We start from the raw sequence: 27,529 nt of genomic DNA, 5'->3' as shown, positions 1-27,529 counted from the left end.
GCACCGATGAAGGCCAAGCGGGTAGGTGGCCAACACCTCGCCCGGCCGCCTTAATCTCCCCAGTGCTTATGTTTACACAGCGCATCAAGTATACTCATTTCAGAATATTTTATTTCAGAATTAGAATATGTATTTATCCATACTGGAGGAATCCGACGAGCTATAAAGCTCTTCTGCACAGATGTCCAGTAGGGGCATTCCAGACCGTTACAACGACTTTAAGGCTGAGTCGACCTAGCGGAGGCCCTGGACCGGGTTCAGACATCCGCCACTTATTGATCGTGAGCGGGGAATCGAAGTCGGTCCGGTGGCCGAGTTTTTTTTAAAGCGCGGTGCGCTAACCACTGCGCTACCCGCTCCCCCATTGTATGTAGAGTGAGAGAGGCAGAGAGAGGCAGAGAGAGATCCACGCGCACCTCCCCTCGAGTGGAGATGACTTCTCGGCGAGGTTCCCGGTGAATTTTTCTAAGCGGCCGCGCAAACACAAAGCGCCCCTTCGTCTCCGCCTTTTCTCTCCTCCGTGAGTCCGCGATCACAAACGCCGCGTTTCATCTCAGCGCGCGGCCGTGTGGTGTGGTGTGTGTTTAGTCCTGGGCCTCCACTAGATCGACTCAGCCTCGAACGAGTACAGTACCCGCTGCGGTAGTGTCACGGTTAGCGCGCTGCGCTACGGACACTGTAACCCCCATTTCACGGTCAACTTCGGTGACGATTATATCTGACGCGATCCTGGGCCTCCCCGAGGTCGACTCAGCCTCAAATGAGTACCCGGTACGATGTGTAAACATCGCCACTTTTGGGGAGGCAAATGTGGCCGGGCGTGGCGTTGGCCACCCACCTACTCGTGTGCCGTGCCGGCCTTCTTCACAAGTGCTCGCCAATAGCAACTCGCCCCAAAGGTCTGTAACAAAAAAAATGTACACGGGGTAAAATCATTTTTTTCTCTTCGTTACGTGTCCACGTATATGACGGGCGCGGCAACGCGTTGAAGAGACGAGGTGGAACTCCACGTGGCGGACGACAGAACGAAGAGAGGCGGGGCAGACTGATGACGCAACAAAGAGAAGCGCAGAGCGCACCGCGTCACGCGGGCGGCAGCGGCAATTGGCGCTGCCGCCCGCGTGCTCGGCGGTGTTTGTGTGGTTCGGTGGATGGGGGGTCTCATCTGCCCCGTTGCTCCTAACGACTGCATCCAAAAATAGCGCGTTTATCGCTGAACGTATGGAGGGTAGGAGGGGAGGGGTGGGGTGGGGTGTGGGCGCACACATCTTCAAGGACAAAGATACCCACCCCCCCTCCCCCACCGCCCGTATAGCCTCAACAGACGTTGGGGGTAAGTGCTGTTCGCGAGCAATCTATTGAGGCCGCAACGGTAGACGAGGAGAGGTGGTGTGGAATAGCGCCGATGTTTAAACGCCGCACCAGGTTCTGTACTGATTTGAGGCCGAGTCGAGCTAGGGGAGGGCCAGAGTAATCGTCGCTGGCGTGAGCCGCGAGCGGGAGGTTCGTAGCGCAGTGCGCTAACCGCTGCGCCACCGTCTTCAAAGACAAGACAAAGGTCCCCCGTATAGCCTGAACAGACTGTCGGGGCAAGTGCTTTAGCGAGCACGCATCTATGAAGGCCGGAACGGCACACGAGGGGGTGGGCGAGTCGACCTAGGGGAAGCCCAGGACCGGTTCATATAATCGTCAATGGTGTTGGCCGTGAGCGGGAATCGAACCCGGGTCGCCGGGTTCATAGCGCAGCGCGATAACCGCTACACCACCGCTCCCCACCGTCTTCAAGGACACGCGCACGCACGCACGATGTCACCCGGCGAGTCCGATTTTACACTGCGAACGCACGAAGTCGGTGAGTGGGTGGGAGACCGGGGTCGGCGGAATGCGGCTCCAGAGGCGCACGCGGCTCTCGACGGACTGCTTCGTGACGCTCGTGATCAAGGACCCACAGTGGGTCTCGCATCCACCACCACCACCACCACAGTGCATTGCGGCCCCTTAAAACATTGAGGGGGGGGGGGTGTTGTTTTTGGTACCGAATTCGAGAAAACGGCTCCCATCTTGTCGTGTTGGTTGCCGAGCCCAAGGGGTGAGGCCCCGGTCAGTGATGGTCGAGACGAGTGATCGAGTGGCAGCCAAATGAGGGAAAGAGAATACAGGGACACCTCTACTTACGAACGAGTTGACTTCCGAACAGACCTCTGGGAACGTGAGTTGTTCGTAAGTCCAACATTATTCCTCTCGATTCCATACATGCTGTACGGCATGTACACTAAACACGGGGAATGGCTTTAAAAGTCGTGTAATCTCCTGTAGACAGGGGCGGAGACAGGATTTTGACTTTGGGGGGGGCTGACTTCAATATTCTGAGATATCCAGTGTTCATGTTTTCCAATGGGCGCCACAAATGTATAAAACACATTTTATTGGATTTGAACGCGGAGTTTATTAATAGGTCGGAGCCGCTGATGTGGCTAATAAGTTCGATAAGTTCGAAAGGCTGCCGCTCAAGCAGCCTGCAGGGCAGCACAAGGTGGCAGCCAGCATTTTGCAGCAGCCGGATTTCCGGTTATCCCAATTACCGACTTTCCCAAAATTTCAGGGGGGGCTGTGCACCCCCCCCCCCCTGTGGCTCCGCCCTTGCCTGTAGACGTAGATGCCACTGGTTCTTCACGTTCTGCAGATGTAGATGCTACTGGTTCTTCACGTTCTGCAGATGTAGATGCCACTGGTTCTTCACGTTCTGCAGATGTAGATGCCACTGGTTCTTCACGTTCTGGAGATGTAGATGCCACTGGTTCTTCACGTTCTGCAGATGTAGATGCCACTGGTTCTTCACGTTCTGCAGATGTAGATGCCACTGGTTCTTCACGTTCTGCAGATGTAGATGCCACTGGTTCTTCACGTTCTGGAGATGTAGATGCCACCACCGCCATCTATTGCACGGCGGACGAACTTACCACTCTCGGTCCGAACAGGCGACTGGACATACGAACAAGGTTTGTTCGTATATCTCTGAAAGTTCGTAAGTCGAACGTTCGCAAGTAGAGGAGTCCGTGCAATAATAGGCGTTGCGCCTGTGCCTCTTGTGAGCGGGACCAGTGCGAGGACTCGCACCATCTCGGGTGACGGGAATTCGGGCGATGCCGGGAGCTCTCGGGTTTTGGTGCCGAGATTCCCCCGGTACACCGGTGGCCTCTGCTGCGTTGAACTTCCTTTGCAAGAGGCCTCCGCTCGCAGGGTTGATAAAGGGCCCAGTGCGAGAGTGGCGAACGCGTCCGTGGGCAGAAGCTCGGCGACCCCTCGACCTTGCGTGGCAGATTTGTGTGCCAGCGAAAACAAGACGCCATGCGTGTTCAACCAAAGTGAGGTTGACATCGCCACCTTTGCTTTGCATCACCGAACCCAGCCGTACAACGAAAACCACTCCCAACTCCGCTCTCCGTCCACCAACCCTCTCTACGTTTCCATCGTTTTCATCCCGGACCGATATTCAATAACTGCCCCCCCCCCCCCACTGTGTCCAGTCGTCGAGCGACCTTTCGCTCCCGCTCATATTCATCCTGAACCCGACCTTGGACCCAACCTTCCCCATTCAGCCCTTCCCCGAGCACCGTTCGCACGTGGGTTTATTGCCATCGAGTGCGAGGGTCAGCGGGTTGCGAGTTCAAGTCGTCCTTGCGGCATGGAAGGGGTGGATGCATTGGGTTGTGCGGGGTGGTGTTGACCCAACTAATCGTCCCTCCAAAGTCGGTAATAATAAGCACCACTTTGCGAGAAAGTCAACAGCGGCTGTCCTATGGATAGACTCGACCTCCGCACCCTCCCTCCCCCCGGTCCACCCTACCATAGGAATGTGGAATTTCCACCACTGGCTCTGCAGGAGCTCACTTAGAATTTTTCACTACCGTCTTGTGAATCGAGCATTCCACGGGGAGCGGGGAGGGGGGACGTCTGACCGCTGGGCTGAGCGCCGCGATTCAACTTTAGTCCTCCTAAGTTGCACGCAACAGGGAGGGCATTGCACAATCACTGTCCGGTGACTTTCCCCCCCCTCCACCATCCATAAATCCCTCGCCCCCAAACTGCCCCTCCCCCCCTACTCCGCCGCGTCCGAACCACCACCGTGTACCCTCCCAACCGGGCACAACGACCTTTGATCATCATCGCTTGCTCAAATATTTATTCCTGTGCATTGGCATAATAACAATCGGGGGATGGGCACGTGAGGGGGAGGGGTGGGTGAAGTGGGGGGGGGATGGGAGGGGAGTTAATGGACTGCCGTGGGGGGGGGGGTAATATCTGTGAATCTGCCAGTAATCTCAGTCAACCCCATGGCACCTGGGTCTGTCCCGTGACCTCCTGCTAGCGAGCGGGCCTTCCCACACTTCACGTGGCCTCAAAGTGCACCTAGCATGGCACAAGCGCCGTGTTGACGGGTCACCGCCACTTCGCGAATGTGCGTGCGTAAGTAGGAGTTCGATTCTCGCTCACGGCCAACATCGGTGGCGAACATCCGAACCAGTCACGATGCATCCCCTAGGTCGACTCGGTCCTAAATGAGTAGACCCTGGTGCGGTGAGTAATGTTGGCCTTCCATTGCTGCTCGCTAACAACGCTTGCCCCGACAGTCTGTTGAGGCTATACGGGTGGGTGGGGGATCTTTGTCTTTGGTGGGTGAAGTGAATGTCTATGGGGGAAGTGAATGTGTGTACAGGGGTCGAGTACATGATTAACCAGCCACCGCGTGGTGATTGGTCGCTGCCAGTGGCGTGTGCTGGGGTAAACGTTGAGTAAGGTTTGCACAGAGCGCAGCGCAAACAACAAAACAGAGACGTAAACTGCGGATTTGAGTGGACTGGGCGCTGGCCATAAGAATGTGGAATTTGCGCCACTGTTTGTTTAAGCACGGAGAACGGGTGACTTTTTGTAAATCCGAGACATTTTAATAAGTGACCATAATCATTATATATTTTCTTTCTTTAAGCAACCAGGTGTTGTGCTGTTGGGAGCGATTCCACATGTCCACGTTATTATGTCGAGGCCAGTTTGTTTATCGGACCACGACAACTCGCTTCCAAATGTGACAGTGTCATCTACCACCCACATTGTGATCGGCATGGCCCTTGCTCTATGTTGAACTTATTTCGCATCGTACGTAACCTACCGCGCTAATCGAAGGTGCCCGGGGGGGGGGGGGGACAACTAAAATATAAAAAGCAGTTCTAAAGAAATTCGTTTTCAAACTAGGTTCAAAATTAATGGGTTCTATGCTAGTCTGTGGATCCTAGTCTGTGGCTCCAATGCTCGTCGATGGGTCTTATGCTAGATGATGAGTTCTATGCTAGACTGAGTCCGAGTCTGTGGGTTCTATGCTAGTCTATGGGTCCTATGCTATTCTATGGGTCTTATGTTAGACTATGGGTCCTATGCTCACCTGTGGGTCTTAGTCTGTGGGTGTGAACGCCACCACTGCCCCAAAGGCCAGCGAGCGAGCTAACCGTGGAAAAGTTAGCCCCGGCATTCCCGTGTGAAAAAAGCGGCGACATTTAGACTCGACGAAATAAATGCGATTGTTCAGCTCGACTGAGAGAGAGAGAGAGAACATCTGCCCAGATGCATCGCCAGCCACACACAGCCTCGCAATGTCGAGGTGTGTGCGCGCATTCCGACACGGGCGACACAAATACCGGCACCGGGGAAAATGCCGACACGAGGTTTTACACATTGCGTATATATATAAAAATAAAATGCCGACCTATTGATCGCCACACTTCTCACGTACGCCGTAAAAGCATTGGTGCGGTTAGGTTGCATTGTTCGCACGCTGTGAATATTGGGCAGACAAGCTGCGCTCAGCTCAACGAGACAGGGGTGTGGCGAGAAAGGCGCGCGAGTCTCACGAGAATCGTCAGCACTTGGTGGCATTTTAGTCCACGTGACACGTGCATGCACACACGACAAAGGCACAGGACACCCGTACAACCTTTAACAGAATGTTGGGGCAGGTGCTGCATGCGAGTAGCACCTAATGTGGGTGGCCAGCACAACACAAGGCCGCTGTTGTCGCCGATGTTTTACACACCCATACCAGGTACTCATTTGAGGCCGAGTCGACCTCGAGGAGGCCCAGGACCGGTTCAGATAATAATCGTCACTGGTGTTGGCGTCCGCGAGCGACAATCGATCTCGGCTCGCCGGACTCGTAGCGCAGGGCTCTAACCGCGACACACAGAGGTCGACCCTCCTCCCGCACAGCCTTGTTGAGTCAGCTGCTGCTGCTGGTGATGCCGCTGGCGTGCACCGATGAAGCCTTTCCTTCACACCCAGCCGTCAATGGCCCAACCCTACACGCGTGCGCTCTACCTTCAAGGCTGATTAATAAAGGCAAACCTGGTTTTATATATACACACACACATATTTTGTACCCATAATAGAATAATATGGGTCAGATCGCCTAAGTAAAAAATGTGTGCCGTAAAACCTCCGCCACCCGACACAGCCCAATTATTGATAAAAGTTGTCACGTGGAGAGATGCATGGCGACTGCCCCATGACGCCGGCTGTAACTACCGGCGCAACGTCTGCACGCGGTCGTTGAACGTTGCGCGGATCGCTCTCCAACAATACACGCCGGGTGCTGCTGCGGTGTTAAGCTTGCACGTTTCTTTATCACGCGACAACTTTATTCATTGGCCGTGTTGGGTGGAGGAGGGTTTTACGAGTCAAAATCACTTGCGCGACCCAAACATTGGTCGCGAAAGCAAACAGGGCCATCCATTGGGGGGGGGGGGGGGGGGGGAGTGTGTTGGGCTCCCCCCCGACTCGTAAACCGGGAGTATCACATCTGACACCGTGACTTGGAAGCGCGGTCCCCCCCCAAAGCGTGGGGCCCAGGACGGCCGCCCCGAGTCGCCGTGTACCCTGGGGATGGCTCCGCCGAGCAGTGTTTAAATATATTTTTTGTTACGACAGCCAAAGAGATCACCCGACGACACTCGCACCACAAGACGACGTCGTTCCACGCATCAGCACACGCAGGGGCCGAGAGAAAATACCAAATACATGTATTTATTACTCTTTCAACAAAAAGCAGAAGGGACAGCCCGGCCGTTGAGGTGTCTCCGTCGAACGCGGCGGAACTGAAAAAGGTTTTAAACGTGAAATCGTCACGGCCTAGACCTGTGGCCGCAACATGGTGGGAAACCACATTTACCACTTGGAAAACACTCTTCCCACATTTAAATCTAAAACGTCTGGCAAGTCCCGACGCGACCGTACTTCGTATCAAAAACCCGACCGCCAATCTCAAAACAAGCTGGCATCACAGGGACATTTGGGATGTGGCCACTCACTCGCTCAACGTTTCTGTTCAAATAACACACCCTTCATCCCGATTCAAGACGTGTCCACACTCACTCGGGAACCTTGCACCGCGAGGGCACCAACTTAGCGATTGAACGCGTGCGTTACACTTGTGTGAAACAAACAAAAAAAACGGCTTTTGCTTATTTAATTTTAAGCACCGTCTTCTTGGACAACTAATAGCTATGAAGAACAACAAAAACCAGAGTGAGGACTGAGTGGGCGCGTTGCGTTGGAATGTAACGGAATCTCCGAAATTGAACAACTCTTGCAAAGCCGACTGACCGCCGGCAGACAAGCCAGCCCGAGTGAGTCTCCGGGAAGACCACGCTCTCATTTACGCCCGTCGCTACGTTTTAAGCCCTCTGCTGCTACAACAACAAAAAACACACACACGTACTACACACGTACCCCTGTGTAGCCTACGATGGCACTGTTGGGGCCAGCGTTGATGTTGTGGCTGTTAGTGAGCACCGAAGAAGGCCGACACGGTGTACTAAATGGGTGGTGTGGCCTGCACCACGCTTCGGACCACTTTGTCTCCCCAGTACCGATGATACATACACACACTGCACTGGGTACTCATTAAATAAGGCTGAGTTGACCTAGGGGAGGCCCAGAACAGGTTCAGATATTCTCCAATGAGTTGTTGGCTGTTGTTGGAAATTGAACTCTGGGCGCCGGGTTTGTAGCGCAGCACGCTAAACGCCACACTAGCGCTCCGCACACACACAGACACACAAGCACAAAGACAAGACGCACACAAACGCAACGTCACTTGTGCACTGTGGAACACAAATGAGCCGTTGGGACGAAATTACTTTCGCTGGCACCAACGGATGAACCGGTACGGGGCTGGGGGCCAGCGAATTCACCTGATTTTCTCGCACTGTTTCCCGACCCCGCCACACACACACACAAGCACCAGCCGCCGACACACCGGCCGCGTCCGTCTCAGGCACAGGGCTCCTGAACCCACCCTACACGCTCGCAGAGAAAACGTTGGCAGACTTACGTGGAAGGAACACTGGGTTGGAACGCGGGGCAATCTCAGTCGGGGGGGAGGGTGCCGGTGGTGCTCGGCTACCTGGCGCACGACCAATAAAACTTCTCACGCAAGTGGGCGAAGACCCACGGGGGGGGGGGGGTGGGGGGGGGGGCGCCTCGTCCGCTCGCGTACTCAACCACGGCCTGCCGGGAGCGAGCTTCGAAACAAGCCGCCCGGCTCCCGCTGCGGCGCACGTGTCTCCGTCACGGCCTAGGCCACGGTCTTCAGGAGGATATAGAACTGGGTAAAGAGCCACCCTGCCCTCCGTCATAACGTATAAAGCGTGGAGTTGTGTCGTCCACCTTCTGTCCGGGGGAGGAGGAGGTGTTGGAGCGGTGTCAACGGAATTGGCCGTGATGACCGATCCGTGTATTTACATATGTACAGCGCGGTCAATCCACTGCTGGATGAAGAAGCCTCATCACAACACTTGTGTCTGTCATGGGGGTCGTTTGACCATACTTCACCGCGCGGTTGGTGAAGGGGTTGGGGGGAGTGGCGGGTCGGATGACCCAGGAACGGTTCGCCCGCCGATATGTTAGCCATGGTCCGGGAATCGAACTGGAGCAGTTGGGTTCACAGCGCTCTAAACACAGTGCCACTGCTCCACTATAACTTTTCTCTCGCTACTGGGCCGGTTATCCCCACGTCAGTACAGATGCAATTGATCACCCGAACCACGACGAATACAATCGTGAGCAGTGTTGTGAATGACAACCAACATGTGGAACTGTTCTCCACAACGACGCCGGTGATTATTTTGTCCTCTATCATTTTGCATCGGACATGGAGCCAATATCGTAGAGAGGGGGGGGGTTCTCTCGTGCCTGTACGATGGGCAGTTCTCGCCAGCATTTATTCAAGCGAGCCTGACTCTGCCAATTAGAGAATGGCTGCTGAAATCTAACCCCGCAACTGTAGTGTTCCAAATCTACAGCCTGTGTATACAGATTCTGTCTTCATATATATGTCTCTCTCACCAGGTGGGCAGAGACATCCTGACCCCGTTTGCACCTCAACCCCACGCTACAGCTCAGAGCCACGGGTGCCAGGCTGGGTCCATGCGGCAGAGGTTGTCGGGGCTGTTCGCCGCCGCCACCAGCGTGGTGACCTTGCTCTCGGCGCACTCGAACTGCGCCAGCGAGTGCAGCCGCGTCAGCACCGCCGCCGACGCCTTCTGCAGCAGGGCCACCAGCTGCTGCGAGTCCGTGCCCTCCATTTGGCCACCGCCGCCCGAGCTGCCGCCGGCGCCGCCCACCGTGGCGCCGCTCGTGCTGGTGGCGGGGCCGCCCTGCCCGTCCTCGGCCGTCTTCTTCTGCCAGCCGATGATCTCGTCCCGCAGCACGGCTTTGAGGATGCCGTCGACCTTCAAAGGAGGCAGGTGGTGGGACGTGGGCAGGGTTAGAGCACTGGCCTGTGGCGTCATCGTCGCCATCGTCGTCGTCGTCGTCGCTTATCGTCGTCATCATCGTCGTCGTCATCACGATCCTGAGATGCAATCCTTCTGCGCGCACGGTGCAGCTGGATTTCACCGCCTCCGCATTACCATCGTCATCTCTATTATCTTTATCGTCATCGTCACCTTTCATCATCGCTGTTGTCAACATCCAAGGGCAGCGGTCTTCGACCCGTGGGTTGCGACGAGATAGGTGGTGGATGATGGGGGGGGGGGGGGGGGGACGGGCGAGGTTGAGAGGAAACAAAAGTGTCCGTCGTAGAATGTTGCCGAACTAGCGTGCCACCGTCGCCGCCACTCCTCCCTGGTAACAACGTGCCGCGTGGCGTCAGCGATCCGTGCGGGTTGTTGTTACGCCCCCCCCTCCCCCCCCCCCGAGAAAAATACCGCTTCACCCCGGGCACGCCAGGGCAACAATGATGCTCGCACCGCACCCCCTTGCCAGGCCGGTCTGTCTCGGAGCCATGCACGACAACGCCGCCGCCGCCGCCGCCACCGACGACGGAATGCTTTATCCCGATGCAAACAGGTTGGACCCGACGTGCTGCACACGGCCGTGGAAACGACGTCGCGTAACAGCTCTCTGTGCCCCGGCAGGCAATTTACTGTCAATGATATTTGTCTCACATTTCATCCGTCTCTCCAACGTAAAACAAAAAAAAACAAACATATATTTCGCAAACCATCAGCCGCGCGAGCCTTCTGGGAGCGCCGAATTTCAGCAGCGTCGTTTCAAGACGAGCAAAACTCTGGATCGGTTTTGACACACAGTGTCTCATTAGCAGAGTCAACCACGCTTGCTTGAATTCGATGCTGGTGACATGCCGATCTTCTCGGAAAGGACCCTCCATTAACGAAATGGTGTTCTAGTTTGAGGTATACTCGAGTATACACACACACACACACGTGTGCAAACAGGGATGGTGGTGGTCGTGGCAGAGCGCTTGGCCACTCAGGGACACCATCTCTCCAGTGAATCGCCATCATCGATCGAGCATCTGTTGACCAAGCTTGGGATGAGAATATTGCCAAGGGACCTCCCTCAGGTCAACTCTGCCTCAAAGGAGAATACAGAGAGGGGGCGCGTTCTCTCATATGTCAACTTAGCCCGTAATGAGAACTTGGTGCTGTGAGGATTATTATTATTATTATTACGCTTGTTTACCCGAGAGAGCCTCACAGAGTCTCAAGGAGGGTCCTGACAAGTTTTTGCAAGAGGGGAAGTGACAACTGTTATCAGCGATTTCCCAAAATAAGCAATCTGCGAGTTAAATTTTGATTTAAACCTTTCGTGACTGCAGTAATTCATATTCTTAGCTCTTTCGGTAAAGTCACGTTGAAGGGAAACAATAAAATAAAATAAAAATAATAAAATAAAAATTATCACGACGTTTCGACCATAACACAAACGGTTGCTTTTCACACCTGATGACGACCGTTTGTGTTATGGTCGAAACGTCGTTAGAATTTTTATTGTTTTATATATATTTTATTATTTTATTGTTTCCCTTCAACGTGACTTTACCGAAAGAGCTAAGAATATGAATCTGCGGGTTGTTCGTGATATTTGGACCCCGACGCCGGCACGCAGCGGCCTACTCCCGTTTCAAATAGCGCCACGGGATCCTCGACGCCAGGCTGTGGAACAGACGGTAGGTAAATAAGGGGCGTGTGCGACGATCGCTATGACGTACGCCGGCTGGACGCGGGCACCGCGCGGAGGGGCCGTGCGGTGCCCTTCGGTTCGATACCGTCGATGAACCCCACGCTCGCGGCAGCACTCAGCAAATTGGTCCTTTGGGACCCAATGTGCAAGAGTGCTTTTTATTGTGTTATCTTACAATGGGCTCCTTTTATAGACGGTGGCTGCTCCTTGGGAATGCCTGCTGGCCTATTCTACGTAATGGAAATGAATACACATAAGCGAACACGTATAATAAAATATCTAAGACCGCGGAAACACGCACACGCACAAGGTGCAAACGCTCACAAAGATCCACGTTTTGTTACAGACAGCTCAGACGACGGTGCTGTGAGTGAGCTACAATTGCTTGCCTATAGGTGCACACTGAAGTCTGAAGGATCCGGTTGTGTGTGTATATGTGTATATATATGGATATATATATACACACGCACATTGGGGAGCAGTGGCACAGTGGTTAGCATGCTGCTCTATGAACCCGGCAACCCGAGCTTATTCCCGCTCGCGGCCAACACCAGATAATCTGAATTGGTCATGGGCCTCCCCTAGATCGACTCAGCCTCAAATGAGTACTTGGCGTGGTGTGTAAAAATCGCCACTTGGGAGACAAAGGCAGCCGGGTGTGATGCTGACCACCCACCTCCTCGTATGCCATGCCGGTCGTCAAAGATGCTCACTAAAAGCACTTGCCTGAACAGCCTGATGCTGGCCATGAAAGGAATTGGAACCCGGGTCGCTGGGTTCGTAGTGCAGTGCACTAGCCACTACACTCGAGCTCCCCACATCTATCTATGCACACATGCACACACATAAGTACACACACATCTATGCACACACACACACATGCGCGCACATACGAAGACACACACGAGCAACAGGCGTTGCAAACAAAGACATCAAAACTCCTACGGTGGTCACGCAATCTATAATCCCTTACACAAGGGACAGAGCTGGGGCACGAATTTCTGTTTATTTGTCCCTAAGCCCTCCCCCCACAGGGCATGAGGTACAAATGTCATTATTCTACTTCATTGGAAGATTACTCATCAGTGAAAGCATCAGTGCTGGAATGTTCAGCCAATCGCAAAGATGGTTTTGCAAACAATAACAAACGCAAAGATCGCTTTTTGCCAGGGGCGATAGGTGTGCGTCCTTGGCCATCAGAATGTGGAATTTCCTCTACTGGCTAAGGGACACCAATGGAGAAACGTGCCGGGTCCCACGCCCATGCTCGTTTGGGCGGGGGAGACAGCGGACTCGGTAACCTTTGACTTTTTGACAGAATTAGGGCCTCATCCGTGTCATCCTTGGGGGTGGCGCGGTTATTAAAGAGAGCGAGTGTCACGCAATCGGGAGAGTGCACGCGTTCGGCCGAGGTGGCGAGACTGTTAACGCCCTCGCCTGGTACGCAGGAGGTCGTGGGTTCGAATCCGACCCCAACGCCTGTTGTACAATTGTTGTCTGCATGTTCGTTCTCCCCGTGGTTGCGTGGATTAATCTCCGGGTCCTCCGGTTTTTCCCTACACGTTTAGAAACAACGTGCGTTTTAAATTATTTGGCTGCGAGGAATTTTCCACAAGATAAGCCACATCGTTGAGCTATCATTTGCGGCCAGGTGGCTTCTGGAAAAAAAAGAGAAAATAGCTTGGTGGGCTTTACCTGATAAAATAAAGATTTTAGTTTCAGAGCCCCGGGTTGGGCTCGACTCGGCCGTACTTCATCTCTCCTGGGGTCGACAACACAAGTGCTACGTTGCAGGAAGTCAGTACTGGTTGCCCCCCCCACCACCACCACCCCTCTCCTCCCGTAGGACTTTCATCGGCTGACCGCCAACATGAGAATGCGGAATTTCCACCACCGTCTCGATCGCCAATGGAGAAAGAGGGCACCAGTTCGTCGCTTGGCCTTGATGGGGGGGGGGGGCAGGGGGGGGGACACACGTCCGTGTGGAAGCTGGGAGAGTGAGGGGCAACGGTCTCGTTGTTGAAAGGTTGAGCCCAGAGTTGCGTAGCTTTGAGGACCCCCAACCTTGACGCCTCCCGTCTCTGCCCAACCGCACACTCCGACTATCACGGATTATCACGTTTGGCTATGTACGGTGGTGCAAAATAAATTCAACATATTGAAAAGACAAAGATCTCCCCCCCCCCCCCCCTTTGTTTCCTGTTAGCGAGTAGCACCTATGAAGGCCGGCACTGTGGCACACGACTGGGTTGGTGGGCCAGCATACATGGCTGCCCTAACCACTGCAATCAGTTCTATGCTCTCCTCTTCAGCTGGCTATGCCCTGCCCTCAAGCCCTGCCCTGTGTGCCCAGCTCTCCATGCCCTGTCTGCTCACACAGCCGCTCTTCAAAAACGAGACCAGACGGTATATATGTGGGAGAGAGTAGTACAGAATACACATGGCACGTGCGAGATGGTGCGGACTGAATGAGACGGACGAGGCAACGCGTACAACAGACAATACAGACGAGACATCTAGAGCCAGCCAGAGAACACCATCGGGACAGTGGACTAGACAGACGGTACAATTGAAAGGAGCCAGAGAGTACACGAAAGACACACGAGACCACATGAGACGGGATGGAAAAATACAAACAGACTGAACACATGCACACACACACACACGTGCTGGCAGAGACGAGGCAGAACATGTCAGGAACAGATGCTGCCAAGAGGGAACAAATAAGAAATACAACCCAAACAAGACAAACGAGTGAACAGTGACAAAAAAAAAGACAAGTCATTTCCTGGATCGAATCGTGAGTGACCGCACAACGGCGACAAACAAACTCGTCCGTAGGGTGGGGAGAGTGAATCATTGCGTTTCTACAGGAGGAGGGGAATGTGTTATCTATTCTCTGGCCCCACCCCAACTTGAAACAATCCCTGTTCCTCGGGACTTTGCGCTTTCTGTGCCAATAATCGGGTCGGGGAGGCGAGAGGATGGCGTCGGCGGTAACATGGGCCAGACGGGCACAAGCGATCGGTTGCAAATGCGGAGTTCGGACCAACCGCGGGGCTCCGTTCGACACGCGGCCGCGCGAGGTGGCAGCGGAGGGCACCTTTGGGGAAGCTTTCATCCAGCAGTGGATTGACCACGGTTGATGATGCCGGTGAACAACAGCTGAGCAATCAGGTTCACCTGATGAAGGCCGCTTGTGTTGTGGCCGCAACGTCGTGATTTTTTGTTATTTTATTTTCACCTACGTGACTTTACCCAATAGAACCCAAGAGTATGGATCCTAGCAGTCACGAAAGCTTTAAATCTAGAATAGGTTCAATAATTGTTCAATGGGCTGCAACGTGCCCATGAGACACACAATGGGGTGGAAACCAGTTGACCCAGGGGTTTGCATTGTTTAGTAAACAGACCTAACCTGGGGTTGCATTGATCTAGGGGGTCCAATTAGCTGATGGGTAACGGAATTATCGGTAACCAATTTAGATTTAAAAAGATCGGAAACCATGCTCTACATTCTCTTTGGTGTGCTTGCTGTGAATGTATTTACTGGACATCTGTGAAAAGAGAGCTAAATAGCTCATCGGATTCCTCCAGTATAAATATTCTGATGCTGTATTCATGTTCTGCGTGACACATCGTTTCACCACCCACCCTCCCCCACCCAACCGCTGCCCAGTCCAACTCAGTGAATAATATCCGAGATGTGAAACAGCCTTGCCATATATTCTTCGTAATACGATCTGGGCAGTGTCATTTGACTGCACGCCTTTGCAATGACCGCAAAACTTGCAGAGCACGAGGCAGCCCCGGTGGCAATGAGGACAGATAATATATTGTCACTCTTCCAGCAATTCGTTTCCAAATGACTAAAATTGGCATTATACACGGCAGGTCAGGTGCTGCTGGGTTGTCGTGTGCCCCAAGGGACAGCTGCCACTTGGCGCGGCAGGAGGGGGAGGGGGGGCACGTCTCCTTTAACGACGTTTTTATACGAGATGCGGATCGGGGCTGCACTCCGAGACGCCTCTGGCCGTACTGGTGGAGCACCCGATGGAAAACAAGTTTGGCGATTCTGCTGCTGCTGCCGCCACCACCGCTGGGTTGGCAGCGGTGCACGAGCGAAATTGACGACACATGCCAACACACTCGTCGATAACAACGTGGCTTTAAAGGGAGCAACATATAATTTGAGACATTTCAAGCAATTGCCCTAATTTGTTTTACGTGCTATGATGATGGACCATTGTCCACAGAACGTCACCCGTGATGTGTGTTTTTTTTACTTTGAAGGCTACATGTTATCCACAAATGTGTTGAGTAAAAAAAAAATGTAGAAACGAAAAATTATCGTGACTATCATGGCCAGAGGTACAGCTAGCACACGTGCAGCTTCGGTAAGGTCTTTCCCGAGGATTTCCCGAACATTGGGATTTTGTCTCGGTGAAAAATATTCTGGCTTCGTGGGTTTTACTCACAATGTGGTGAAAGGGGTGGGGGGTGCATAATTGGTGGGCGGAGTTGACTGAGGAGTAGTGGGGGGGGGGTGGTGGATAGTGGTTCTGTGGGCGAGCCTGTGTAAAAGTGGGCTGGAGTAGTGGGGGGGTGGGATAGTGGGGGGGGATTGTGGGGGGGGGGATAGTGGGGGGTGGGATAGTGCTTCTGCGGGCGTGGCTGTGTAATAGTGGGCAGGAGAAGTGGGGGTTGGATAGTGGGGGGGTGGGTTAGTGGATCTGTGGGCATGGCTGTATAAAAGCGAGCAGGAGTAGTGGGGGGTCGGATAGTGGGGGGGTGCGAGAGTGGCTCTGTGGGCGTGGCTGTGTAAAAGTGGGCAGGAGTAGTGGTGGGTGGATAGTGGGGGGATGGGATAGTGGTTCTGTGGGCGTGGCTGTGTAAAAGTGGGCAGGGCTAGCCGAAGGAGCGACTGCCAGCTCAGCATAAACAATGTTGTCTGTCTAAATTTTGATTTAAAGCTTTCGTGACTGCAGGAATTCATATTATTGGTTCTTTTGGTAAAGTCACGCAGAAGGGAAACAATAAAATAATACAAATATAAAACAATACAATTCTCACGACGTTTCGACTGCAACACAAGCAATCAATCGAAACGTCGTGAGAATTTTATATTTGTATTATTTTGTTTCCCTTCTACATGACTTTACCGAAGGAACCAAGAATAATGTTGTCTGTCACTAGCAAGCATTTTAGCAGCGATAATTGGGTATTATGGGAGGGAGGGGGGGGTATATACAACCTGGCAACAATTAAGCTGTTTCTAATTTTAGCGCGCTCAGGTACATGTTTCACTGGTGTCGCTGCAGCAAGGGGCCTCTTGCGGTGGACAGCATGATTAGCACAGTTGGCTATGGACGGTGCGAAATAAGTTCCACACGCATACACACCAGAAGTGGCTGAGCTGTGTGTGAATGTGTGGTTGCCCAACCGGCGAACCGAGTTCGATTCCCGCTCACGCCCAACACCAGTGACAATTATCTGAACCGGCCATGGGCCTTCCCCTAGCCTTAAATGAGTACCTGGTGCGATGTATACATGTCTCCACTGGGGAGACAAAGGCGGCCGGGCGTGATGCTGGCCACCCACCCCCTCATGTGCCATGCCGGCCTTCATAGGCGCTGCTCACAGCACTTGCCCCAACAGTCTGTGAAGGCTACACGGTGGGGGGGGGTCTCTTTGTCTTTGTTGCCCACCAAAACTATTTTATCCCATTCGGCCTTCAGTTACGGAAAGGTTCCACACCCCCCCCCCCCCCCCCCCGGCTGACACATCGCAAGTTAATTTTTTTGTTTTTGTAACTTTCTGTCATTGTATTTAAGAATAACACAGCTGGAAGGCTCAATTTGAACTCGGAGATGCCACTGACAGATGCATGCATTTTTTTACACAGCTGCTGAACGCAGGCCTAACGGCACAAAACACCAAGCGCACAGCAACAATCAGCACGATCAGAGATGTAAGAGATAAGAGTCCACACGTTTCTTGGATTGAGCGAGGTTATCGTAAGAACTTGGGGAAAACGGATGGTGGGAGGACATTCCAAAGTGGAGGATTGCGAGGGAAGAGGCAGAAAGTGAAGTGATGTGACCTGCAGTGTTGGCGAGTGAGTGGGTGGGTAAGTGGCTGAGTGGGTGGGTGGGTGAGTGAGTGAGTGGGTGAGTGAGTGAGTGGGTGGGTGAGTGAGTGAGTGGGTGGGTGGGTGAGTGAGTGAGTGGGTGAGTGGGTGGGTAAGTGGCTGAGTGGGTGGGTGGGTGAGTGAGTGAGTGGGTGAGTGAGTGAGTGGGTGGGTGGGTGAGTGAGTGAGTGGGTGGGTGGGTGAGTGAGTGGGTGGGTGGGTGAGTGAGTGGGTGGGTGGGTGAGTGGGTGAGTGGGTGAGTGAGTGGGTGGGTGAGTGAGTGGGTGAGTGGGTGGGTGAGTGAGTGGGTGGGTGAGTGAGTGAGTGGGTGAGTGAGTGGGTGAGTGGGTGAGTGGGTGAGTGGGTGAGTGAGTGGGTGAGTAGGTGAGTGGGTGGGTGTGTGAGTGGGTGAGTGAGTGGGTGAGTAGGTGAGTGGGTGGGTGAGTGAGTGGGTGGGTGAGTGTGTTGCTGTGACCTGCAGTGTGATGGTGGCTGAAACACAGCGAGGTGGATGAGACGAAACAGCCGGTCTTGGTAGACAGAGTCCTCAACACAAGTGGAGGAATCACCGAGTGAAGTTCGCGAGAACATTAACCGTGGAAGTAGCAGTGGCAGGGTGATAAGGAGGTGACTGTTGACACCGCGATGATCACAACCGGATTTTGAGGTTGGCCCCAGCACCGCACAGCTCGGTTCAGGTTGGGCACAGATATGTGCTCTTCGTATTTGCGCAGGAGGCTCGGAGGGAAGAGCGGTGGAGAAGGGAGAGTGGAAGGACTTGGAAGGAAACTACAACAGTGACAAAGTCGTAACGGGGAGAGAGATTGAGAGATAGCAGTGAAGAAATTCACTTCCAGCGAGACGAGAGTCAAGTTGGTTATTGCTGGCAGTGCCTGTTTCCTTCCCTGGCGAGTGCACGCACACGTGTGTGTGTGTGTGCGCATGTGTGTGGGGAGTGATAGTGTGGTGGCTAGCGTGCTGCGCTACGAACACGGCCACCCGAGTTCGATTCCTGATCACTGCCAACAATCGGTTGTGGGCCTCCCTGCGGTCGACTCAGCCCTAAATGACTACCTGGTGCGATGTATAAACATCGCCACTTGGGAGACGAGGGCGGATGGGCGTGATGCTGGCCACCCACCGCCTCGTTTGCTGTGCCAGCCTTCATAGGTGCTGCTCGCACTTGCCCCAACGGTCTACTAAGGCTATACAGGAGATCTTTGTTTTTGTGTGTGATCCCCAATACTGTTCACTGGAATCCTTGCCCTGCAGCACTCCATCCTCACCATCCACCCCGGCGGGAGATCCTCGCTCGCCCGTGGTCAATTCAAAGCAACGGACATGCGCTTGGTCCACCGCTGTGTTCCCGTCGAAGGCACGCGAATCCTTCCCTCTTAACCCTCTTAATTTCTCCGCTCAAGACGCCGACCCCTGGCCCCGACGCTCGGCAGCGTGGCCCAACAGATTCACACGGACACTCAATCTCCCCGCTGCCCCCCTACCAAGGGTCTGGCAGGCCGAGCCTGCGCAGGCTCTGTAAGGGGGGGTGGGGGGGTAGGGGGGGTAGGACCCGTGTGTTTGCTTTTCTCTTGCGGTGCACCGGCGGCGGGCTGACTCGTTCGCTCGCCAAAGTAAATCCCCTGCTCGGGGCGCTTCACCCCCTTGTTGCTGGCGGAGGGAGCCAATGTGACCTCCAAACAGCGAGCTCGTCTGTAAAGACGAGGGGTGGCGCGGGGGTCGGGGAACCTTGTACTCGGCGGAGGGCCAAACAGCTTTTGTAATATATAGTTGGCGGGCAACCACACATTGACCAATCGCACACACGCACCTTCAGTCACTGCACTAAGCCCTTGTGGTGACAGACGTGAATGGGCGTGGCGCTAAAATTAAACGCACGGCCATTGTCGCCACGTCAAATCTATCCACCCGTCCCACCCCAGTACCCGACCAGCGCGGCTTAGGTGCTCTCAGTGACGGGCCAAGAATCGTGCAGCACGGGCCGGGGTTCAGTGACCCGTCGTCTTGAGAATTTGTACACTAAGCTGGGGTCTTTTTCCTGCCTTTTACAGACTCGAGCTTGGTGCGGTGGCGGGAGCCGACCAGCCGCACGTTGGCGTGAATGCCGAGAGACACCGCCTGGTATCGCGGCCGCGGTTCGCCGCGTGAAATGCGAGTTTGGCGGGTCGCATCCGGCTTCCCCAAGCCACCCGTGGGATTGTAGGTTTGTCCCCCGCCCACGAATAGTGGCGGACAACACCCGTCTTTAACAACAAGTCTCCCGTTTGCTTCCCCGCAGAAACGCACGGCGGCGTCGCGACGCTGAGCGTCGCTCCCATGCCCCGGGAGGAGAACAGCGCGGGCCCGCGGAGTTTGGCCCGCGCCGTTAATCAGACGCGGCCTGTGTGCGGCTTCGAGACTCGGGGCTGCGGCGCTCTCGCGGCACGCCAGGGGCCGCGGTGGCGAGATGTTACCTCCCTCGCCTGGTGTGCATGAGGTCGTGGGTTCGATCCCGACCTTGACCGCCTGTATATTTGAAATTTCCACGTCTCTCTCTCTCTCCATGCTCGCGTGGATTTTTCTCCGGGTCCTCCGTTTTTTCCCCTAAACATTTAGAATCATCGTCACGCGTTTAGAGTATTTGGTTGCTATAAATTTCCTCATGATGGTGAGCCCACTTCGTTGACCTATCATTTGTGGCCAGGTCACGTCTGGAAAAGAGCTTTATAGCTCAGTTGGCCTTCCGTGGTAAAATAAAAATAGTTTAGTTCATAGTTTTTAACCCGCTGGCTTATGTGAACATCTCCGCTTGAACGACGGGGGCACGCGTGTCAGTGATGAGCCGTACAACAACTGCACTGTGGCAGTGTCCCGGACCACCTTCCCCTCCGATTCTTTTCCAAGCAACATCAAAGTGAAGGGGTTGTACGAGTGAAGCCTTTAAAACTACACTCCCGCGTATTCCTTTCTAATCGCCGGCCAGGCGTTGTTTTTTCTTTTGACGCAGCCGCGAGTGAGCTGTTAAATAGCGGCCAAGAGAATGGCGGCGCGTGCGAACGCTGTTCAGCAAAGGTGTGGAAACCCGTCACGCCGAATTACACATTTTACTCTGCGTGCCAGTCGGTGGATTAGATTCGTCGATGGTCTTCTTCACTGCTGGATGAAGGCCTCTCTTCTCCCCGACGCTGTCGCCATCCCCCACTACCCAGTCCATACCGCAATCTGTCCTAACCAAACCGACTGACCTCATCGCTCCGTCTCCGCGCTCACGACCGAGCAAGCGAGCGATCGTTCTCGCGGTGCAAGTGGGTCGGGCGAGCGAGCCGGTGCTCGTGTGCGTGAACGTTTGCGCGTGAACTCACCTTGAACGACGGCTGCGCGAAGCAGCGCGCGATGGCGATCATGGAGGCGGCGAGCGGGCCAGCGACGCCGACGGGCGTCAGGAACTCGGACACGTTGGGCGTGAGGCGGAACGGGACGGGACGGTTGGCGTCCAGGTCGCCCGTCGCGTCGTTGATGTCGAAGCGGAAGTAGGCCACGCTTAGCTGGCCCGTGTCCTGCACACGCCACGGAGGGTGGGGGGGGGGGGGAAGAGAACGCACGCACAAATGGAAGCACTGGTGAGCAGGTTCCGCGATTACGGGGGCGCCGAGACGAGGTTTCCCACACTCGCGATACCGCGCGCCGAATTACATGATTTCCAATTCAAGCAAATTACTTGCTGACAACTCCACTACAGCTGTTCATTTGTGGATGTAAAGGGTAACCCAAATTTAACCTTTTTTTTTAAGGAAAGCAATTGGTAACACCGTTAAGACCATCACAAACATCATCATCATCATCATGGATCAATAACGAGATTCATAATAGCCAGCCTTTGTGCTATAAGAACGGTGTGAATACCCCAATGTGTGTTATTATTATTACTGTTATAGGTGCCTGGAACCCAGATCTGAACCCAGGATATCTCAGTTGGCGCCAGCTCAGGTTCTCTGTCAGCGGCATTCGATCCCTGAGCCACCCGGCCACGTCCCATGCTCCCCTTCTCTCCCATGTCAGATGGACACTAAGTAACAGCTATAAATCGATGTCCAGGTTGTGAATCTAGCTGCAGGCTTTGCAGAACAACGAGCAAATCTCACTCTCATGACCTAGGAGATCGCACGCAGTGGGACACTATTTCATATTGTCGACTTTTACTACAAATGTGGGAAGGTATAACGGCCAAATACTCTAAACATGTGTTGATTATAAATGTGGAGGGAACAACCAGAGGACCCGGAGAAAAATTCACGCACAGGGAAACACGCAAACTCCAATATACAGGCGTCATGTTTGGGATCGAACCCACGACTTCCTGTATTCCAGGCAAGGTAGTTAACATCACATAAAGATCCACTGACTCACGTGAAGGCCAAAAGACTCACACAGACACCCCTGGCTTTACGTGGAGATCCAAAAACCCACACATTGAACCATAGCTTGACATGGAGTCCCATAGATTCACGCAGGGACCTGTTTGGTCTCTGCATAGACTCGCACAGAGACCCATAGATTCATGGCCAGTCCGGATATTTCACGCCTTGTGGAAAGAAGGAAGGGGGGGGGGGCGGGCGCGGGGTGGTGAGATCCTCATTGAGGTGCCTATTCAGGATGACGTTTGCGGTCTCCCAAATTGATCATCCACCGGTCATTTTGTGCGCTGACCCCCCCCCCCCTCCGTCCTCCACAGCGGCGTGTGCCCCCCCTGTGTAGCCGCGACCTTACAGAGCCACGCGACGCCGCGCCAACTACTCAGCTGCGCGAGCGAGCGGTCAGCGCCGACTGTATCCGCCGACTCACCGTCTCAGGCTCGGAAGCCTGAAGTTAACGTGCGCCGAGAGAAATAAATAAGCAATTTGGCGCGCGCGTCACCGGGTAAGTATGAGCGAGGTGGTGGCAGACTACAGCGGTAAGAGCAGTGTAATAAAATGTCTATTATATATACGTGTGAAATAATGGCCACTCGTACCCTTGGCGAATGCCGTGCAAACCGTGAGGCTCATCCATATTTCAAAGCGGATGAGGTAATTTTTTTGTGCTCTTGCCTGCTGTCAATGGGACACGCTGGGAAGTGAGCGCTTTTATCGGTCCCTAGGGACAGCCACTCAATCCTCCTGTAAAGTGATTTCCTCTGACAACCGATACAGAGAGACACGGAGAGGCAGAGAGCGAGGGGGAAGAGACCAAGAGACAAAGAGGAAATTCGGACACGTGTGGGGAGTGAGGTAGTGTCTGACAGATGCAAATAGAGACACATACACAGACAAAGAGAATGATAGCAAAACAGGGCAGGGAGAGAGAGGAAGAGATGGAGGGAGAGAGACAGACACTGATAGATAGACATAAATACACGCAGAGATGCAGAGAGACAGGGAGAGACGAAGAGGCCCGAAGACAGACACAGAGAGACAGAGAAAGGGACTAAGAGATCAAGAGAGACACACAGAGAGACATGCATAAAGACAGAGAGATGAACAAAGAGACAGAAGGAGCGAGACACAGAGAGAGGCAAGACCGAGACAAAGACGAACAGCAAAACAGAGAGAGGGAGAGAGAAAGAGCCAAAAGAATGAGTCATAAATTGACACAGAGAGGGGGAGAGACAGAAAGAGACAGGGAGACAGACGGAGCGAGTGACATACACACGCAGAGACAGAGAGACGCACACATTTCCTTTCCAAATAAAAACAAAATCATCTCGGCCGTGCATCTGCCAGTCTGCTCCCGTTGACCTCCTTGGCCACTTCTGCTGTCGGGAAATGAAAAAAAAATCAAAATCTCCCGTGATGAATTTTAACAGCTCTTACAAAATCGGCACCGTTTCAAGCGTCGGCCAAACTTTGCCTGGAATCTGCCGGCGAGGCACTTCCCAGCTTCAGGGCCCACGTGGTGGAGTTTCTACGGCGTCAGCAGCGGGGGGGGGGGGGGAGGTGGGGGGAACCGGCAAGCCGACTCGCGTTGCGGCCGGGGTGGGCATGCGTTGAAACGTAACGGCAGGGCCCACTGGGAAAGGCGGTGATTTATTTGCGAGCTCGCGCTTATTTATTGCGAATTGTGGGATAAACACGACGAATGTGAAGTCGGGGTTGTTGTTGTTGTTGTTGGCTGGAAAAAAAACAGTGCAGTTGAAACGAACAGACAAAAAGCGTGGACAGGTGGATGCTGGGAGTTAACACCGTAAGACGAGACACGACAGAGAGACCCCCAGACAGGCACACACGTGCCACAGAACACACATGCAAAGTTGAAGACCTCATTTACTCGTGACCTATAAACTTCAGCTCACCTCTCGTCTTAACTGCAGATGGTTTAAAAAACAATGTTTTTGGCAAACTCTAACAAAAATGCGATAGTTTGAAACGATAGATGGTTCCCTGAGCACGGGCTTGGCTTTAATTCGATACCACCGTCGTCATCATCGCGTGCGGGTTTGGGGGGGGGCTGCGGCTGCCAGGGAGATGACGATGCAGGAGAACATGTCCATGTCTACACGTGCAGCCCCTTTGCCGATCCACTGCTAGATGAGGTGCTTCATCATGGAAGGTGGAGGGGGTGTGTATTTGACCATATCGCACCACGGGCTGATCAGTGCGAACCGCTGCAACAATGGCTTTTCCTGCACTGCCCTCTGCTGCCCACCACACATAGCCCTGCAGCAGCCCATAGCACCTATTATGTACTATCCAGGAAGAGAGAATGAAATATGGGTGTGTGTTTGTGTACGGTATATTTAGCGGTGGTGCAGCGGTTCGGACACTGCGCTACGAACCCGGTGACCCGAGTTTGATTGCCGCTCACAGCCACCAACAACAGTCGCGATTATCTGCTTCAAAACTGGGCTTCCGCTAGGTAGACTCAAATGAGTACCTGGTGCGGTGTGTAGAAAACATCGCTACTAGGGAGACAAAGGCGGCCAGGCGCGGTTCTGGACACTAACCCCCTCGTGTGCTGTACCGGCCTTCATAGGTGCACCCTGCTAACAGCACTTGACTCAACAATCTGTTAAAAGCTGTACAGGGGATCTTTTGTCTTTATATATATGGATGATATATGTGTGGTGTCATGTTCAGCATACTGCGCTTGCAATCCAGCAATCGCTGGTTCGATGCACGCTCCCTGTGTAGTGGGGTAAAATTCGGGTATTCGTAGATGTTTCCGAGATGTTTAGGCAGCGTGGAAGAGCAGGCCAAATATTTTCAGGAGTTGGGCCTCTCCAGAGCTTCCTCTTAGGAGTCAATCCATTCAGCCAGCAGTGGAATGAGCAAGCAATTTCAGGGCTAACAACTTTGACCTCGTATATCGCTGGACGCAATATTATAGCGGGTCTCCCTTACCTACGGGCAAAAAAAAAAACGAATCCAAAAATCACACCCACACACAAAAAGCAACCGGGGGTGACAACGCCACGGTGTCAATTGACAGGGAAACCGTGAGTCGTACGGTTGGAGAACAAAAAAAATACAGAGAGCAGGCCTCTTAACTCCACGGATAACGGTTGGAGAATTAAAAGAACATCGGTCCAATTGTCCACGATGGCAGGTTGGGAGACTCAACGACAAATGTGTCCCAAAAGTAAATCCACGTTGTTATATGCGGGCTCCTTGAGGTCACGCAATTGCCTTGGTTGTGTGGGGGGTGGGGGGAGGTTTGTGGTTTTGCGAAACAAAATACAGTAAGGGGGGGGGGGGGCGAAGAGGGGATTAAGGAAGGTGCGGAGTAGCAAGCGTGGGGTGCTGGGGATGTTGGAACTAGTTTCACCGACAATGTGGTGAACGATGATGATTTTTTCAGGGAGAACCAAAAGACAAAGCAGGACTGTAACGAGCGTGGCACCTGACCACACCTGCACGCACCTGACCACACCTGCAAGCACGTGACCACACCTGACCACACCTGACCACACCTGACCACACCTGACCACACCTGCACGCACCTGACCACACCTGCACGCATATGACCTCACCTACATGCACCTGACTACACCTGACCACACCTGACCTCACCTGCACGCACCCGACTACACCTGCAACCATGTGACTACACCTGCAAGCATGTGACTACACCTGCACGCTCCTGACCACACCTGCAGGCACCTGCTCGGGATGTGACATTTGAAATACAACGTCGCTATTGTGACCGCTAACCGCTACGGCGCACATTATTTTAACGGCAGCAGAGCATAAGGAACGCAGTGTTTGCGCGAGAGGGGCCTGGGGAGCTGGTGGCAAGGGGGGAGGGTGGGGGTGGCGGTGGATTTTTCTCCCGGTCCTCTGGCTTTTCCCTCCACATTTAGAGACATGAATTTAGCGCATTTGGCTACTACGGTTAAGCTATCTTATGTGGCCAGGTCGCTTCTATAGAGCTCAGTGGGTTATACCCGGTAAAAAAAAAAACCTCTTAAGTTTAGTTTTAACGTACCTCTTTTTAACACAGCTGTTCAGCGGGGAGGGCGGGGGGGGGGGTGGTAGAGTGGGGTGCGCCGCACTATCTCTCTCACCTGTGCGATCTGAATCATCTCCGGGTTAAGGCGGTTGAGGTGCAGCACGAACTCGGCAAAGCCCAGCAAGGCCAGCTGCACAGTGAACATCTTGCGGAAGGTCCAGTAGTCGGTGGCGCTGGGAAACGTGTGCAGAGCCCACTCCTTCAGCATTCCCCGTGGAACCATATTCGCCTGCACCTCCTTGAGGATGTCGCGCAGCACCTACGGGGGTGGGGGGGTGTCAGGTCGGGAGGTCAAACGCACGCGGGTGGTGAGGGCACGGTCCAAAATGTGAACAGAGTCGAAAGAGTTACCCGCAATGTTATTTGATCAGAATAGACGTAGCGATCATTAGCGCCTTTACCGCAAAAAACAACTTGGCAGGACCCTCCTGAAAAAAAGTCATGGGACTCACAGGGGTGAGGCTTAACCAGGCTAAGCAAGCACAATCTTGACTTTTGGAGGGGGCAGCGGGCGGGCGGAGGAGAGCGGGACGGGGAGTCTCTACCCGTTCAGATATCGCTTGTGGCCACTGACGTTAGTCGCGGCCGGGAATTGGACTAAGCTCACCCCAGGTTCATAGTGCAGTGCGCTAACCACCGTGCCACCACTCCCCCCTCCCCCCTTGTGTGTGTGTGTATTTATGTAGGCAGCCGCGACGTCCTGTAAATATGAAATCACGATTTCAAATAAACTGTACAGGCAGTCCCTGGGTTACGGAAGACCTGACTAACGGAAATCCAACTTTACGGAAATGCTTCCATAATTCATGTAAGAAAATGTCAATACCGCATGCGTAAACTTTGCATTAGTTACGTAAGTGCAAATAGTGCAGCGCGGTGAGGTTGCGGATGAATACAGCGGAGCGAGGCATAAGGCGGAGTCGCATGTGCCCCAAGCTGGCGGTGTCCTGTATAGCACTCTAAGTCATGCTGTTACATTGTTACTCTGAGTATACTGTACCCGCCACATCGTCTCTTTTCCTTTTGTTTTCAACGCTTCGTGGTATTCATAAACAATAGGACAGTATATGCTCCATTAGTTTAATTATGGGTAGTGTTGGGGCAGATATTCGATAAAATCAATGTACGGCGATCAAAATGGGTTTATTGTTAAAAGTAAAACGTCAACGCACGGCGTCCACCGTGGCTCTTGAGCTCCGTAAACAAAGGTGATGCCAGCGAGTGGGTGGCGCAGCAATGGGGGAAGAAATATTCAACAGGCGTCAGCGGAGGAGAGAGACCGACGAGCACAGGAATGCCGTGACCCCTGGCGGGAACCGCGACATGTCGTCGCTGGCTCAACGAAAGCCACGGCGACAAGCTTGAGATAATATATGTAGTTTA

At 53.6% G+C, this 27,529-nt stretch overlaps 1 protein-coding gene across 2 annotated transcripts in view; it reads right to left on the bottom strand.

Annotated features, from left to right (window-relative positions):
* Nucleotides 1-7,050: 7,050 nt before the first annotated feature.
* Nucleotides 7,051-27,529, bottom strand: part of TRRAP (transformation/transcription domain associated protein) — a 142,418-nt gene continuing 121,939 nt past the window's right edge. For both annotated transcript variants that reach the window (XM_032966893.2, XM_032966894.2), the window contains 3 exons: nucleotides 26,202-26,405; nucleotides 21,025-21,219; nucleotides 7,051-9,779 (listed from right to left, as the gene is read on the bottom strand). In XM_032966893.2, the coding sequence (XP_032822784.2) occupies nucleotides 9,447-9,779; nucleotides 21,025-21,219; nucleotides 26,202-26,405 (732 nt within the window). In that variant the 3' untranslated portion in view covers nucleotides 7,051-9,446. The remainder of the gene's footprint in view (nucleotides 9,780-21,024; nucleotides 21,220-26,201; nucleotides 26,406-27,529) is intronic.

The sequence above is a fragment of the Petromyzon marinus genome, chromosome 37 (assembly GCF_048934315.1).
Source record: "Petromyzon marinus isolate PM22_M1 ecotype Great Lakes invasive population chromosome 37, UKy_Petmar_22M1.pri1.0, whole genome shotgun sequence".
Taxonomy (NCBI): domain Eukaryota; kingdom Metazoa; phylum Chordata; class Hyperoartia; order Petromyzontiformes; family Petromyzontidae; genus Petromyzon; species Petromyzon marinus.
This window is presented reverse-complemented; position numbering and strand designations above follow the sequence as displayed.